We start from the raw sequence: 18,540 nt of genomic DNA on the forward strand, positions 1-18,540 counted from the left end.
TGTAAAAAATAATTAGACCAACCTTTTCCTTCAGTTTCTTGTTTATTTTAATGCCTGTTACAACTAAAGGTACATTTGTTTTAAAATATAATGATAACAACAAAAATAGCTGATAAGAGTTTAATTTAAGAGCTGATATCTAGACATTTTTCATGGTTTTCTTGATAATAACCAAAATCATTATCAAGAAAACCATGGAAAATGTCTTGATATCAGCTCTTAAATTAAACTCTTATGAGCTATTTTTGTTGTTATCATTATATTTGTTCAAACAAATGTACCTTTAGTTGTACCAGGCAATAAAATGAACAAGACATTGAAGAAAACAAGGGTGGTGTAATATTTTTGTCCATGACTGTATATGAACTCAATACTTGCTTGGGGCTATTTGACTTGAACTACTGGAAATGGACTTTTCCATGATATTCTAAGTTTTTGAGATCCACCTGTATCATTTTATCACCCAGCCCTTCACCAAACTATGACAGATATGTCCCAGGAACACTGTGATCTGTCTATAAATCAATAGACTGCACCTTCTCCTGTGTGTATTCAGAGACGTAGAGAGTGTGTCCGTGCTCATCCAGCTCCTCTGACCAGCCTCTAGGGGGCGAGCCGTACTGGCTGTCAGACTGACTTGAGTGGGTGCTGTGACAGTTCTCCTCTGAGGACAGTGGCTGAGGAGGACAAAGAAAGGGAGACACACAGGGTTTAATGATACATGTGCTTCATTAGCAGACACGACAAATGTACTGATTAAGACATTACAACCCTTTAACTTCACTGTAACTTCTCCTTTAGCACATTTCAGAGACAAACATTTGACCTTTTCCTCCACAACATCTAGTATATCTACTAGCTGAGCCAGGAGCTGTTGCTGGTAGGTACATTATTTGTCTTTTGACAGAGACAGGCTAGCTGTTTCAATCAGTCATCCTACAAACTCCAGTCAAATGCAATCCTGTCAGCTTCAAAGTGGAAATAACACATTATATAGATCCATTACACACAGAATGAAACATTTCATGTCTTAATCTATTTAATTTCTTCTCATTATAATGATTATGGCTTACATTTAATGAAGACCTAACATTCACTGTCTCAAAAAAATTTAATATTACAAAAGACCAATTTTAAAAAGCATGTTTGATATGGAAATGTTGGCCTCTGAAAAGTATGTCCATCTATATGACTCAATACTTGGTTGGGGCCATTTGACTTGAACTACTGGAAATTGACTTTTCCATCATATTCTAATTTATTGAGATGCACCTGTACTTAAGCACTGATTTTCTTCCCCAATAAAATCAGCTATCCTTTGTCTACCTAACATAATACTGCAATAATCCAAACCACCACTTGGGGGCACTGTTGTATAGTTAGGCAGAAAGCTGCAGTCTGACAGGAAACCATGACTTCCCAATATCAAAGGCTTCTTGTTTCCCTACCTTCAGTTCCCACAACAGCATTTTAAAAGTCCTTTGTGGTCCCCCACACCTTCACCACAGCCTGTTTATTTAACACTTAGACTGCCAGAGTTCATTTACACAAATTAAATGTGGCTTCAACTAGGGCTGGGCAATATATCGACATAAAAGACATATCGATATATTTTTAAATGTGATGTGGAATTAGACCATATTGTATATATTGGTATAGTTCAAATTCTTTCTTTATATATAAATGCTGCCCTTACTAGGGTTTGTCATATTTAGTTCTTTTGTAATATTTGTTATTCTTTTCTCATATAAATATATTTATTTCAGAAAAAGAATATTTTATTGAAGTTATTTTTTTTATTTAAATGTGCACTTTATGGAGCTTTGATTTAAAAAAAAAAAAAAAAAAAAAAAGATACTCCTGTTGTACATTTTTTAACTGTCAGATTTGTCTTTGACTGAACATTTGCTCTCACTTTGTGATAAAAATATCGGGATATATATCGTATATCTACATTCAACCTAAATATATATCGGGATATGACTTTTGGTCCATATCGCCCAGCTCTAGCTTCAACTGAGACTTAATATCGGGATATACTCCTGTTGTTATACAGTATTTATGTTCACTTAAATAAATAATTTCAATAAAAGTACTTGCTACATGTCATATTTGGCTTTGACTTTGACTGAACATTTGCTTTCACTTTGTGATAAAAATATCAGGAAAAATATTGTATATATCTACATTCAACCTAAACATATCGGGATGTGACTTTTGGTCCATATCGCCCAGCCCTAGCTTCAACTGAGACTTACCTCACATAATAACTAAATTAATCATCATCATGATTTTTGTTGTTGCAGTTTTGTGAATAACATGTAAGATGAAAAAAACAGCTTAAAGTGGTTTAAGCGTCCCTCACCTCACTGTCGGCCGTGCCCTGGCTGTCTCCTCGGATACTGCTGGTGCTGCCGCTGGCGTCCCTGGTGCGCGGCGGCTTCCAGGTCCGCTCTCCGGTGGCGCGGTTGTAGTAGAAATGCCTGCCGCTCAGGTCTTTGTGGGTCTCCCAGTCGCCCAGGATGTGGAGAGGGGAGCTGGAGGGGACGGGCGGCATGCTGGACTGAGAGATCTTCAGCTCCTGGAGGTTGGTGTAGACCGGCGAGTCAGACCGGCCCTGACCTGTAGGCGATGTGGTCTGGTGGAGGAAAGGAGAGAGGAGGTCAGATTCTATGCAATATTATACAACTCTTTAGGATTTTTATTCAAGATCTGAACTATCAACTTTTTCATGTTTTCCCTAACTTCCCCAGAGACTTTATAAGGGTCCAGATTTTCCTCTGGAAGTTAAATAATATTCAAAGAATTCCATCAGCAGAAGGAGCCCTGAAATCCCTCCAGGCTCTGCTGTGATCTAAGTATCTGCAGGAATGTTGGTCCTGTCCAGCTCAGAAACCAGCAGCTTTCACATCCTGGACCGGATTATGGAATGCAACAAGTTGCGCTGTTTGTTGATGCAAAGTTGAAATCACAAACATGCACTTTGAGCTGCAAAACAACAGGCCTGCTGTACATAACTCCTCTCTGTCAGAGCATGAAGGTGAGGCAGTGAGTTATGAGTGTCTCAGTCTGCACGGCAGGATGCAGCTGCTGATCCAATCACACGCCACATGTGGCATGCAGATACTTTAAAACCATATCAGTCCCATTCTAATCAGGTCCTCACAACAGATGGATTCAACAGTTATATAATCATTTATGTATCTACTCAGACACCAGAGACAAATGCCATGAACATAAAAGGCTACTGGTTTTATAGCATGCAATCTTTACTTAAGAAAATAGATAGAAGTGACAGAGAATGAAGAGAAGTAAGTGTACAACCCATTAAATAGTATTTATAAAATCCAGATAAAGCCAAACAAAACAAATGGTTTCTTTTTAAATGGCTGTTTGGCTTCTCTACTTTGCAGGAGTCTGTGATCACCTGTAGCTCAGGGTTCACAAATCCTCCCAGAGGTAAGACGCCAAAATATATGAAGTTATAATGTCTGGTAGGGCTGGGCGATATGGACCAAAAGTCATGTCCCGATATATTTAGGCTGAATATCGATATACGATATATATCCCGATATTTTTATCACAAAGTGAGAGAAAATGTTCAGTCAAAGTCAAATATGACATGTCACAAGTAGTTTTATTGAAATTGTTTATTTAAGTGAACATAAATACTGTATAACAACAGGAGTACTTTTTTTTTTTTTTAAATCAAAGCTCCATAATGTGCACATTCAAATAGAATAAAAAATCTTAAATAAAAACTGCAGCTTGCTGGAGCAAGGATCACAGTGCAAATTTGAACTAAATCGATATATGCGAATGAAATAAATAGTTCAATACACATCATTACAGTTTGGTTCGGTTACTGAAAAAAAAATTAAATAGCTGACACCATCTCTAAAACCAAGGCAAGCAACATTGTCTGCATTATATATTGTGTAAAACAAGTTTTAATAACTGCACATATCAGACAGCATATACACTGATAGGCCTTTGATAGCCTTATATCAGCTGATAATATCTGTGAATTTATATGTTTGTTAGGCTTATATCCCTTTAGTTTGTCTTTTGTATGGCTGTACAGATGCAGGACACTGAGGGAAGAAGTTAACTCCAAACACTGGAGTTATAATACAACCATGGACTCTTCAAACCTCAAGGCTAAAGGAAGAGTTAACATCTAGAAAGTAGGACTGAAGCAGATTTCACAGGAAGCTCAGGTTTTATGTTGGAATAATCACACTGTAAACACTGTAAAATCCCCTCTAATAACTAGAAAGATATGAAAGTATTTCTGGTTAAAAATGTGTTGATATCCTCGACATGCTGATACAGACCGAAACCAGTGAGCAGATAACACATAATACAGTGCTTTGACTAGATGTATGTACTGGATGTTGCAGGGATCACTGTAGGTCACTTTTATGTGCCAGAACAAGCAATTCTCAGAGGAACCAGAGAAGATTACTTTATTAATCCCACAATGGGGAAATTCAACCTCTGTATTTAACTCATCCTTTTTTACACACCATGCAAGGAGCAGTGGCCAGCACATTACTGCGCCCGGGGAGCTGTGCAGGGGGGTTACATGCCTTGCTCAAGGGCACTTCAGTCCTAGACCGTTCAGTACCGGGATTCGAACCTGCGACTCTCCAGTCACAAGCCTGATTCCTAACCTCTAGGACACGGACTGCACAAATGTAACCATAAATAAGGCTTTACATTGCATAACAAAGGCTCAAATTGAGGAAAGTAGTGAGGAAACAAGCAGATTTTGCATCATGCACCGCAAAGACAAGCTGAGAGGAAGCAGAAGGAGATAAGATACAGACTTCCTCCTGAGCAATGTCCATATTTAAACTTCAGGGTGAAATGTTCTGAATATACTTTACTGTGACTTAACACCAGCTCACCACAGTCAACACAATAAACTTAATCAAAAGTGTGGCCCCACAGTGTCAGTGCAGACACACTTCAAAGACTGTTTAATAGCGTTCTTTGAAAACTTGGCAGCATCCGAAGGTCACTCCACAAAAGCCAGAAAGCTACGTTACCATGGCTACAGCTCAGAGCGTTTAACGTGGATCTGAATGCTTCTGAAAATATTTTGGGGGGTTTTGGGAAGGAGCGGAGTCTCTGAGACGATGCCAGCTTTGTGTCTCTCTGGAGGAGATCCAGCACCAAAGATTCAGTAAAACAGCGAGCGGAGATATGAGAGGCCGTGCCAGCACCACACCTCTCCCCTCTGTTTGGTCCAGGTGAGGAATGTGGGGGGGTTGAACTGTTCTCAGGACACAGATGGGACTTCCTGCCGCTCTTGGAATAACAGGAATATTTTTCACAGAAATTATTATTTCATATCCTGCTCACATGAGGGAGCAGAGGAAAGGATTCAGCCGCGTCCTGCTGGTTTCAGTTAGCTTTACCCGCTGATTCTCACTTTCAGTCCAACACACAGCAAGTGCTTGAGCATGGAGACGAACCGCTGAGACATGATGGTTTGGCTGAACTTGGGTTCACACTCATCAGTTATAACCAGAACGGAGTCAGTGTGCTGCAGCTTTAATTAGGTTTTTAGGGAATAATGTGGCAAAAATGAAGTCTAAATGCAGATGATTGAGTTGGACCTGGGTGTGAGGCACGGGTCAAATCCATTTAGATTCCAAAACTGCATTCGCTGGAGAAGTAATTAACAAACTTCAACGTCCACTTTGGCACAAGTTGAACCTAAACATTTTCTTGAGGTCTCCGCTTTCATTCAGACAGCAATTTAACAATCATTTTGGACAGAGCACACACTGTGCACACAGCCTATTACTGCACACAGGCCCAGTGCTGACATGCAAACTGTATGTCACAATCATCTAACCACATATCATTCATGCTGCCTTCACAGGAAGTTTGTCCTGAACTGGATTTCAGAACATATTTAATTTTTAAGTACATAAAGATAGAAGATGCCATGAGACTGATTACAAAAAATCTTCAAAACGGAAACTTGTCCTGACTTAGGGGCTTCAACTCCCAAAATTGCTGATCTAACACGACCCATAATGCAACATTTTACAGGAGTTCTCTCAGACACACTCACTGAGAAGGCACCGAGGATAACCTGACCTGCTCAAAACACACTCGATGCTCCAAAACCCATACTACCATACTATTTAGTGTGCCAGATTTAGATTTAGTTTGACCCAAAACACAGTATATCATCAAATGCAAATACCAGCATGTCTTACGGGTCAGATTTTGCAGTATGCAAACTAGCATGCTTCTCTAGCTATTCTTACCCACAATCTTCTGCACAGAATATAAAGCAGACAGAGGGTGCAAGTTCAAGATGTAATGTTATGATAAAGCAGTATGTCATACCAGTATGCATACTGCATGCAGCAGTGCATACTTTGTCAGAGCAGCTGCAGTACGTACTGACAGTAAAATACAAAAAGTATGTGATTGAGAACCCAGCTACAGTCCTTCTGATGGTGTCACACTATTCCACTATGGGTGGCAGTCAAGCACCAACAATGGTAGGACAGAAGAAGACTGCTTGCAAGTAAACATGGATGTAAACAATGCAGGATTTGAAATACTGCACAAATGATTTATAAAGAGAGGAATGCACTCAATATGTTTGTAAGATCTCATGGATACACAGAATGTTTAATATAATAATTGTGTAATAATGTATTTTGTAATACTGACTGCAAACAGAAATTTTGTTTGTTTAAGAGAAAACACGTGGTACCTTTAATTAAACAGGTTATAATTAAGACCTGACGGAGTAAAAGGTTTAACATTAAGACCTCTAAACTAAACACAAAAGTTGAACAGTTGAAAAACAAACTTGTCAGTGCCCTCATACAGACAAACTATGTCATGAAGACATGGAGTTTCTGAATGATCTAAAACTTTAATGATCAAAACAAACGGCTGTTATGGCTGGGCAATATGGCAATATACATTGTCCAAAAATGTCCATCATATATGTTTTCCTATATCATTTGTTCATGTTCTATGCAAGTGGGAGCCAGGGCTCTGTTTTGTGAACATAAGAAGAGTATGAAGTAGGGCTGGGCGATATATCGATATAAAAGACATATCGATGTATTTTTAAATGTGATATGGAATTAAACCATATCGCATATACCGATAGTTACTGTGATCCTTGCTCCAGGCAAGCTGCAGCTTTTATTTAAGATATTTTTTTATTTAAAAGTGCACTTTATGGAGCTTTGATTAAAAAAAATATATATATATATATGTTTACATTAATAAACGGTTTCAATAAAACTACTTGTGACATGTCATATTTGGCTTCACTGAACATTTGCTCTCACTTTGCGATAAAAATATCTGGATATATATCGTAAATCGATATTCAGCCTAAATATATCGGGATATGATTTTTGGTCCATATCGCCCAGCCCTAGTATGAAGTATACAAAAATAGGCTTTAACATGTGCTCATTCATATATTACCAATATAATTTCACCAATTAGCAGAAAATATGTTGTGATATGAAATTACCAATATCAAGATAAAAGATTTTGACAATATTGCCCAGCCGTAATGCAGACAGAGCTAAACTAAAAAACCAAGTCAATCATTCGCTCACCATACCATACGATTTCCACAAAGAAAAATAGAGGACTACAAGCAACAAACAAAAAGACAATGGGCGTCCTCTTTTGCTAAAATAGACTGTTCTGAATGAGATAGAAGAAGCTTATGCAATGTGCGCCATATGCTGAGAGAGAAGTCCAACACATGCCTGGAATAGCAGAAGACAGCAAAGGCTCTTTTCTACAGTGACTGTTTAATTGAACTCAACATCAAGAGTTTTACTGGCAGACTGCAGTCAGTCAGTATCTGCTGCTTTCACACAGGCAAACTTTAGTCCGGACATTATTAATGCTACCTGGAATTCAATTTATCAGTTTAAACAGAACAAAGCTGGCAATGCCTGCAAGTGTCTGATGGAAAGTTCTCAAACTAGGAAATTATTTGTCACAGGACAAGAAAATCCATCTGTTGGCAAAGATACACTGAATGGTAAAAACATCAGATTTTTTTGGGACAAAGTCCACATATTCTCATGTCCATCATGTTTCATTTCACCTTGTATCCAGGGCTGCACACAAACACGTCGTCATCATCCTCCTCAGCTCTCCTGTAACCTCTGAATACACTGAATGCACGACGCATGGCGAAGCGCGGCGGCCATCAAATATAACAGGACACACACTGAGCCCTCCAGCACACACACACACACACACGCTCCCTCCTTTCTCTACTCCCTCCTGACTGGTCCAGCTGAAGGTAGGAGGGAATTTGAGTGTGTCTGTGACAGAAGCAAAGGGGAACCGGATCTCTCTACCTCACAAACACACAGCACTGCACACAAACTCATCTGACACAACAGGAAACTGCAGTAAAAAAGCTCTGAGCTTCCTCTATGAGAGTGTGTTTTTGTGTGTTTGAGCCTAACTGGGCACTGACAGATGTGTTGACAGACAAGCTGGCAGTTCTGAGGGGCCCGGCTCTATATTTAACCTGACCGCTACACTCACACACAGCACAGCAGAGAGACTCAAGTGTGTCGAGGAAACAGAACACCACTGATCACTACTGTGCATCGCTTCGTCCTCCTCTCATCTTTCACCTGAACAAATGACAGCGAGGGAGATGGTGAACAGTGCAGCAGCGTATTAAAGTTGTTATCTTAGAGAGGACAAAACAAAGATAAAGATGGAAATACAGAAGAAATTAGCAAAAGGAAGGAGGATGCAGCAGAAACAAGATAACCCACGTTAGGGCTGAGATAAAGGGTTAATTACTGTTAATGATACCATGATAAGTAGCATGCTAGTTATCAGCTGCAACATCTCCCAGAACATTTTGCAATGCAAGTTGCAATGTAACCAAGATCTTTCTACAATACAACATTTTTTGTCTTTGAAACATGTTTTATAAAAGTTTAAGTAACTTTTCCATACAGGCTGTAGACAGTAAATGCATTTTTGACAGTACTACATTACTGTATGGTTGCTTACTAACTTTTTGAGACCAACATTGTAAAAAAAAACCCTAATATATCAGCTAATAATAATAGCTGTGTACATACATTTTTATCCGAAAGAAGGCAAGAAGTGTCAAAAGAACTGCATCTTTCTTTTTCCTATCAGTTTTTCCTTTACAAAAAAAACCCCACACCATATGTTTTAAAGAATACCCTTTAAAACAATAAAATGCTTTTTTCCCCTATAAATTGCAGCTTCAAAATCACTTTGATGCAATACTGACTAGTTACAGGGAGACTGTGGTGGACGGGTACAATTTGCTGCAACAAGTGGCTCTATGGCACGAACATACTACCAGCTCTGTCACTGAATTTGGTGAAACTGGATCTTATTTATGGAGAAAATGATTTATGATGTCCTCTGGCTGCTCTGCCTCAACCCATGTTTATTTAGGAGTATCCTGATGGACCGAAAGCTTTACTGGTTGTGAAAGTAAAGCTAACTGCTAACTGTAGCTGGGTGCAGCAGGACTGCTCGGAGCACCGGGGGAGTGTTTACACCGGTAGCACAGGAGCTTTGGACCACTGGTAGGATAACCCAGGACGAATGTTGTTGCACTTGCTTGATGTTTGGTTGTGTTAACAAAGTTGTAGACTTGCGATTTTTGAATCCCAAGTATTATAATGATAACAAAACGTGCACAGCTGTTCATTTTTTAGAAAGTGGTGAATTACACTCTGAAACTGTAGAGGATCTGTGGTCAGTGAGGATGAATCCTTCCCTTAATGCTCTGCAATAGCAGTCCTCTCAACATCTACCTGACTGGAAATCTCTCCTCCCTTTATCCTCATAGGCAGATTCCTGGCTAGTCTGAAGTGAATGAGATGTGGCGTAGAGCTGGGAGGCAGGGGATCGAGACCCGGGGTCTCTGACAGGTAATTAAAAAAAGAAAAGGCCTGAGGGGGCGGTAGGGAGGTGTATATGAGGGATGGATGGAGTGAGAGATAGAGGGCAGGAGAGAGGAGGGATGTGCTGTTGAATGCAGAACAGTCTTCACAGCAACAGCAGCAGCAGCAGCAGCCTGTCTGCACGGCTGTGATAAATGAGTTTCAGACTACAGGCCAGTACAGTATAGAATCCACACAAAGTGCATTAGGATGCATTATGCAGCCTGGAGAGTGTGTAGGCACACCCAGCATGGAAATGTGTGATTAATTCAACTCAGGGGTCTAATGGAGTATGAAGGGAGAGGGGAACAGACGCAAAAGAACTGATGAGAATTGGCTAATGAAGCCCTATCAGATTATGCTCTGCTGCGTGGAACACAGCTGACTGTAGCACTTGTATTTATAACCATGTTGGGAATACTACTCAGTGTTTCCCCCTTCCTCCCCCTCCTCCAGTCTATCCAGCCTCCTGTCCCACTGAGCTTGTACAATCACTAGAAAATACCGGTGCCTTGCATCATAAATTATTCTGCTTGTAAAGAATCGCAGGTCGGGGCGAGGGCAGCAGGGATGTGGGGCTGCAGTTGCACCCCGAGTCCACTAGGTGTCTCTCTCGGGTTGGGAGGGAGGACGGGGAGCAAGGGCGCTGGTGAGTGGGTGGGAGTCTCCGTCAAATGCATCTGGCCATGAGGAGAGTAGCGTGAGGGGGAGGGCTTTCTGTTGGTGCACACATGGCAACCCGCTCTGCAGCATCTCCATGCTGCACTTTGAGACATTAGTAGTATCTGTGCAGCAGTGTGCACACAGCCCTGCTCCATGCAGTCTGCACAGCAGCAGCTCAAGCGCTTCATTCTTTTTGTTAGCGTGGACACGTTCAGTCATCCTGCAGCAGACGAGTCAAAATGTACCTCTTATTCACAACACTGCTGCTGCTGACAGGGACAAAGAAAGAAGAACACACTGCATCAGTTCTCTAGATGTCACACTGGCTTCTAGTTTGTCACTGAATACAAAATCTTATGTAGTGTACATAAATCACTTAATGGCTTAGCCCCAAGATATGGCACTGATCTGCTGGTACAATATGAAACTGCCAAGATGCTTAAGGGTTCAGCTTAAAACCAACTAAGTTGCACAATGTGTCATTTGAACACATCTCAAGCAAACGGGTAAAATTAAAGCCTCATGGTCTCCCCCTGACTGCAGCCCACTGCCTTCCACATGTGAACGCCTGTCACGTCTTTAGCCTCTCTGTGGCGAACTGTGAGCTGAAATGACAATAACAGTGCACACTTTTGGACATTAACTTATGCTGTTGCACTTCGTTGTGAACATAAAAGCTAACAGAAGCAGTTGTTTGAAGAAGAAATACAAGAGAGCATGAGAGGAGTTCAAACCCTGCTTACTTTCAGTAGTAGTGGGAATGATTGATGGCTTTTCTTTCCCAGAGCACAGCCCCCTGCAGGATTCACATGTCACATTGCACTCTAAAGACAATCTGACTAACACTTGGTTTAAAACGCACTGTGGATTTTAGATCTTTATGAACTGGCAGTAAAAACAAAACATTGGTTAAGATCTATTGAATAGAACTTGCCAATAAACCTATATATGTCAATGATTGCAGATAGTACTTTTTTAGACAATTTGGTAATTTATAACTATATATTTGAACCAGATTAGGGACAAACGTCATAGGACGTCTGGAACTTAAGTTATCAGAGAAAGAAGCTGCGCAAACGTTAGCAGGAGCTCAGGTAAACCCGACAGACAACATTGGAAAAAACATATTTTTTAATGTCCTTTATTAACCCTAACCCTAAATATTCCCCACTTTCTAATCACTGGGTCCATTTGTTTTGGACAGAAGACTTCATATACAGTAATTCAGCTACCTGAACCTCCTGAACATCTGGATTGTAAGTTATCAGAGAAACAAGCTGAAAAAATGATAGCAGCAGCTCGGCTTCAGCCCCTCTGCCAACGTGGCAAATGCCATCGGAGAAAGGGATTTTTAGTATCTTTACCAGTTTTAATGACCTGGACAATTTTTCGAGGAGAGGAGGAGACCTCTGTGGAAAACTGAAGAAGTTCTAACCCAGAAGAAACTGAGTGCAATGGCGACATCTGTAGTCACTGTTTTGAATGAGAGACACCTTGCAGCAGAAAACTACATATCGCACATTTAAATGAATCTTGTTTCGTCTGTTTTCATTCCTTTTCAAGTTAAGTTGTTTGTTCAACACTTGCCTCAGTGTGAGTTGTGCAAAATAAATAGCTTGTCCAATACGTGTGGAAGCATTAGTCAGACCTGAGCACACACAGATCTAATCTAAAGGTGACCGCTTTTCATGTTAAAGGCTGCAGACACAAATAAATAAAACACCAGCAGCAGGGTGACATTATCACAGCAGTAATGCTAAAATAATAATTGTGTTTAGTTTAAAAAGGTCTTTGGGCCTTGTGTCACAGATGGCGACTGCATCGATGTCACACCTCAGAGCGTGTGTGCATCGCCCCTAACTACGTTACATAATGTGATTGTGTAATTGAATTAGATGGCAGCAGGTTAAAGGAAGTGTGGTGGGGTGGTGGCGGTGGCGGAGGAGAGGTGGCATGGTGACTGACGGAGCTGCATCCGTGGCCATGGCGACCCTCGGCCAATCAGCTGGCCACGCAGATGAGTGTTTGAAGATGGAGCGCGGGGTTAGAGGGGAGGGTGGGGAAACACACCACCTCCGAGCCAACGCATCAATCCACTCTGCTCCCTCTGTTCTTTTGTCCTCAGTGCTCTCATCTTCCCCCGGTGACCTCCTCCCACCTCCTTCATCTCTCACTCCTGTTTCCCCCTCTCTAGCCCTCTTTCCTCTGCACACACACACACACACACACACAGAGCAAACACTCCCTGCCCTTTCCCTCCGCTGCATCCTCTGATAATCATGCACCAAACCTCTTTGGCCATTCTCTCACTCTCTGAGCCAACGCCCCACTGCTCCCCCCCACCTCCATCCCTCTGCTCCAGGAGGTATGATGCTGATCATGATGGTTGTGTCCATATGACCAGATTAACCTACATTTCCACCTCACTGGGTGTCAGACCGCATTCGCCCACTCCCCCATCATCACATTTGTGGCATTTCACAAGCCAAACCCCCCCATTGCTCTCCACAAGCAGAGACTGACACAGAAATGTATCAACATGAAGACGAGAACAGATGCTTACAATCACACACGGAGCTCCTCACTTCCCTTAGCAACCAGTTCCAGCCTCGGTGTTTAAAAAGACTAGAGCCTGACCGATGTGTTGGTCTGCTGATTTTTTTGACAGTTATTGACCTCTTGCAGATATATCAGTATCTGCGTTAAGGTTGTCCAATACGTACAGATATTCATGTTTTTTGTTTTTTTTTCGTAGCAGAGAATTAGAGACAAAAAGCTGCTCTCAGCGATGTCAACCTTATAATGTCATTTAACACTGGAAAATAGTTAAAAGTCACTGTAGCAAATACAGCTTGCATTGAGTAAAGTTTGCATCATGAACATTAGTCAACTTAAACTACTGAGCCCATTCTGCAAAAATCTTATAAGATTAAGAGGACTGTAACAGTAGTGTTTCATGTATGCATACTATCTGATCTCTGATCTTAATATCTGAATTTATATATAATTAATATCCGTTTCAGCCCCCAAAAGCCAGCATCCGTCAGGCTCTAATACACATTTAGTCAGCATTGTCGTCAAAAGTCGCTGGTTTTTAATCCTGTCTGCAGGCCTGACGTCTTTTTCCGAAGTGGGGTGAGCCATCTTACATCTTTACCATCTTTGCTCAGAGCTGTGCATGCCAAACAGTGAGTGGGAAGCATTGCGTTCCAAAAGTACGGGAGTATTTTATCCTAAACCCTGCAAAAAAACAGGATTGTTTGCAATATTTGTAACGTGGACCTTGCATATGACGTGAGCACGTTGGTCATGCACGAACATTTGAAAAGAAGGCACGTCTGACTTGTGGATGATGCAGACTCATTAAGGTCTGATAATTAGCTTCTCAGTGAGCTTACATCACCTAATATCACATAAATATATACCATCAGAGGGTTAAAAGCTGCCCTCAGCTCGCCTTCAAGCTCATTACTTCTCCAAACCCGTTCCTTTTTACATTTCCTGCAACTAAATGTTAATAAAAGCTAAATCAGCAGCCGTTTAGTAGAAGTATTTTTGAATGAAGAAGTCATATATTGTGTTTATTGTTTGTTAGCACATGCTTAAAAGAACCTCCAGCTACATTTAAGAGCTTGATATCTAAATAAGAGCTATTAAGTAATTGTGCAATTAATTATCCAATTAGTCGACTAATATTTTCAATAATCGATGACTTATCAACTATCAAAATAGTCACTAGTTGCAGCCCTATTGAGAAGTAGAGTCATCACATAGATCTTCCAGCAGTGTGAGCTCTGGTGGAGTCAGGGAACAGCATAAAACAGCAAACTACTTAGCCCATTCTACCTATACATGATAACATAAAGAGGAGTGTTACAGAAACGTAACATGTAATGTATGTTTACTCCATAATAGCTGCATTGGCCCCAGAAATCCAGTTATCAGTCAGCTCTTAAAAAGACCTGAAATCGAACTTGAGGAAAAAAAGACTGAATATTGAACTTGAATAGAGAAAAAAAATGTTAATGGGATTGGAACATTGACTTGCAACTCACACATACACAGGTCAGCAAAACGTGGCCAAAAATATTTGGAGAAACCCTGACTTGAAAGTGAGTCAGCATCTTTTCTCTCGTCAGGATGACGACAGCTACTTTCATTTCACGGATCAGAGGATTCAGCCAGGCTCACAACCTGACAGAGACGTGGGCAATTAACCTTTGGGTCTTGAGCTGATAGTGTACGGCTAAAATGTCACTTTGTGTCTGTGGAAATACACCCTGCTTCTGATAAACCTCTAGTAGCTCGGCAGAGAATAACTGGTCTAATAGACGCTGCTGCTGCTGGGATACTGCAGACAAAGAAGCTTCAAGGCTGCAGAAAAGAGCACTTTAGAGCACTTTGTGCAGATTAGAGCACCAATGGTTTAATCGTGTCGAAAACAAGCTGCAATTGACAGCTGATTCAGAGTTTTGTGTCAAAAATGATCTGATTTACATAATTTTAGTTACTTTTACAAGCATCTATGCTGTGTTCATGTCTTCAGTGTGAGTAACAGAAGAGGCTTACTGTACCATGCACTGCCTCTCAAATCAGATTTTCCTCTTGAAATGTTAATGAGCAAGGGAGAGGGCGGATTTTGAGGACGGGGGAAGCCTGCAGTCTCATGTGCATATGGGGAGACGCTGTCATTGGCCAAAAACCAGCCTGTCGTACTGGGCCACAGATTCTGCAGTACGTGTGTGCCAGTAAGTGAGCTTAACTAGAGCGAGGGAATCAAACAATTCATATCTGGGACAACATGTCCATGGTTATTTTATAGGCACCCAATGGATCACAGGGTTTGGCTTCTATTTGGGGCTAAACTTGAGTCGGAGCGTGAAAGCAAACACAGGCGAGCCAGAAGGAGCCAGACATCTCCTTTTTAGTCCAGTTCCTCTCTTTAAGTCATATGGAGACATTCCTGGAGTATTTAAAAATGTCTGTGTGTCTGGGTGTGCATCTCAAATATCACCAGGTCTGCACAGCATACAGCTGCTGGAGTTTGTGTGAAGATGCAACACTTGCAAGACATGCAACGTGAGAAGTTTTTGCATATGCTGCTTACTGTCAGCGTGCCTGCTATGATTTGTGTTAACAAGCAGCTTGAGGTGGTGCCACCTGTGTCCCTGCAGCACCTGGGCATGCTTTCTCTCAGTGTCCCCTGGTGTGTGTTTCTTTTCTTTCTCAGTACAGTCATCATCTTTTCAATCTGAGCAGACAGTGCAGATAATGGCTTGGTCACACCACTGAGTGAAACAAAAGGGCTGTTTCCACCAAAGCCCAACACCCGGAATGAGGCGGGTCTCACTCGCTGAAACGCCCCTAATTTGAATACGAGCCGTCCGGAGTGGACTTTTGTCGGGACTTTTTTTCGTCCCTGTGGAAGAGCAGGGCATTTTTTCTCCCCTGAAAAAAGCCTGGTTGCTGATTGGATAGATCGCTAACGTGTGACGTAGTACTCTACACAACAACAACAACAACAACAACACACGCCATTTGTAAAAGCCGGCGAAGCAGTGTTCCCAACTTAGCGACTTTGTTGCTTTATTTAGCGACTTTTCAGACCCCCTTAGCGACTATTTCTCAAGAAAGCGACAGGAGACAAATCCAGCGACTCCTTCTTACTCTTCTTAACGAGCTGTGGGGACCGCGGCAATTAGCTATAGTTAGCTCTGTAGCAGTACAGTGTGTATGTGCTGCTGCTGCAGGAGATGTTCACTTAGCGATCTCTGTTTGTTTACAACAAGCACCAGACACTGTTCACAGTTAGTAATGCCGGTTAATTCACGATCACTATGGTTATGATCAGCAGAGATGCTGTGCATAATTAGCCATGCTGCTTTCTTTATGATCAGCTGCTGACGTTGTGCACAGTTAGCGACAGCGAAAACAATACGTCACCTCCAGAGACTCTAAATCCCTCTGGGGGCTAACTTGTAATGGAGACATGCAGAGTGCGCTGACTTTTGAGAGGGTCTGGCCTGAGACTTTCCCAGTGGCCACTTTTCCCCCTAATGGAAACACGGCTAAAGAAACTAAATCATGCCTCTGCATTTGATTCTTGAAGCCTGGTGATGTAGTGACAATACTCACTACTGCTGGCTGGCTGGCTCCCGGAGCTCCTCTCCATTTTTTCCCTACTCTTCTGTTTACTTCCCCCTGGCATGTTCATCATTGGACACCATTTGGTACAATAAAATTGGCTTAGAGTGGAAAATAAAGCTCTCCAAGCTGACACACTTGCTAATGGGTATTTTAGCAAACATGTTAGCCTAGCTTGGTTGTTAACAGTACAACAAGTTTGCAGTTAATTCAAAAGACTATAGAGAATTGTACCATTAATTCCAGTCTCATATCTGTGTGCTAACTAGGGATGTCACAATACCAGAAATTTTGTAGACAATATTAATACCAGTGAAATTACATGATTCTTGGTACCCAATTCAATAACACTGAAAGCCTTGTCCCTACATTACCCACAGTACTGTAGAAAAATGAGTCCTGTTACATTTTAGAATTTAGTCATTGTTTTGGTTCCAAAATATGGGTTCATCCCTACTGCAAAACATTCCTCTTTTTTGGAGCAGAAACAGATGGAGCAACACAACTAATAAGCTACCAAGCCAGCTCTTTTTCCCTTCCAAAGACAGTAGTGTGAGACAGGCGTGCTTCTGATCATCAGGGCAAATTCGTGGGTCAAACTTCACTAAAGTTAAATTTGAAGAATTTAGAATTTGAGTGGATTTACTTTACCCCTCAGAGTGAATCTACTATCACTACCATTCTGTTGAATGAAGTGGATTTCCCACACAATTTCACGAGAAACACAGGGAGAAAAGGAGTGTGTGGGTGAGAGAAACAAAGAGACTGCATGTGCATGCTATGCAGAGGGGGGTTTAAAGGCCACAGATCCACACAGCAGGAATGAGTCCCAAACCCCCAGCAGTCTGGGTGCTGCGCTCCCACCCATCCTCCTTTGACCTCCTCTCTCCCTTCAGGTTCTGCCAAACCTGGACTCACATACGCCACTCCTCTAAAAGCTGCACAACACTCGCGTGCCAGCGTCTGTGCTCTACGATCAAAGTATGAGACACACAGCCAGACTTGTGGGCCGGGATGACAGAGCAGCAGTGCAATCTGTTACCCATGCAACCATCCAATAAAAAGGAAGAACAGGATGTGATGGATTCTGCGTACACTCCTGAGAGAGAAGACAAAACGGGAATGGGCCCGATAAATGAATTCTGGCTGCAGAAGTCAAACGACCTGCCAGCGGCCTGACAGCATCAATTTGTTCTGTTTAGTTGCGAACAGGTTCGGGGGGAAAAATATCGACGACGCGCCGCTGGAAAATTCAATTTCTTTAATGAAACCGGCATTGCCAAATCTCTCTCTTATTACTCATTTCGAGTGGTCTTTGCTGAACAAAGACTCTCTGTGTTCAAACTTGCTGCCATCGGTTTTCTCCCACTGCAGGGCCAAAACAAACAGAGGGTCCGTTCTGTGCTGCCACCACTAAACATTACACATTAGATTTGTACATGTGGGACTATGAAAACTTGGTTAATTAGTGCCCATGTAGACCGTTTTAAGTTTTTCTGCTAACAGCAATATCATATTCAGGACATGAAAAGAGTACCACTTAGCTACATATGTGACAGAAACATTACCAGCTGGTGTCTGATCTGTCCGACCATGGCTCTGGCTATTAACAGAACAGCACACAGCGCCACTGTATTTTAAGAATGATTTTGCTCCCAGAATTATTATTTCTCTCTTTTTGGAGGCACAGGGCTGAAGCAGAGACTTAGCAGCATTCCTGTGTGGCTGACAGCTGACAGCTAAGCCCCCAGTTAATGACTAA

The 18,540-nt window shown here is 41.7% G+C and overlaps 1 protein-coding gene across 4 annotated transcripts in view; it reads right to left on the reverse strand.

Moving 5' to 3' along the window:
- arhgap12b (Rho GTPase activating protein 12b) overlaps window positions 1–18,540 on the reverse strand; it is an 88,116-nt gene that overhangs the window by 20,497 nt on the left and 49,079 nt on the right. For all 4 annotated transcript variants that reach the window (XM_059326869.1, XM_059326868.1, XM_059326867.1 and 1 more), the window contains exons 3-4: window positions 2,366–2,638; window positions 537–677 (exon numbers count right to left, since the gene is read on the reverse strand). In XM_059326869.1, coding sequence (XP_059182852.1) covers window positions 537–677; window positions 2,366–2,638 — 414 coding nt within the window. The remainder of the gene's footprint in view (window positions 1–536; window positions 678–2,365; window positions 2,639–18,540) is intronic.

Source organism: Centropristis striata, chromosome 23 (genome assembly GCF_030273125.1).
Source record: "Centropristis striata isolate RG_2023a ecotype Rhode Island chromosome 23, C.striata_1.0, whole genome shotgun sequence".
In the NCBI taxonomy this organism is placed as follows: Eukaryota; Metazoa; Chordata; class Actinopteri; order Perciformes; family Serranidae; genus Centropristis; species Centropristis striata.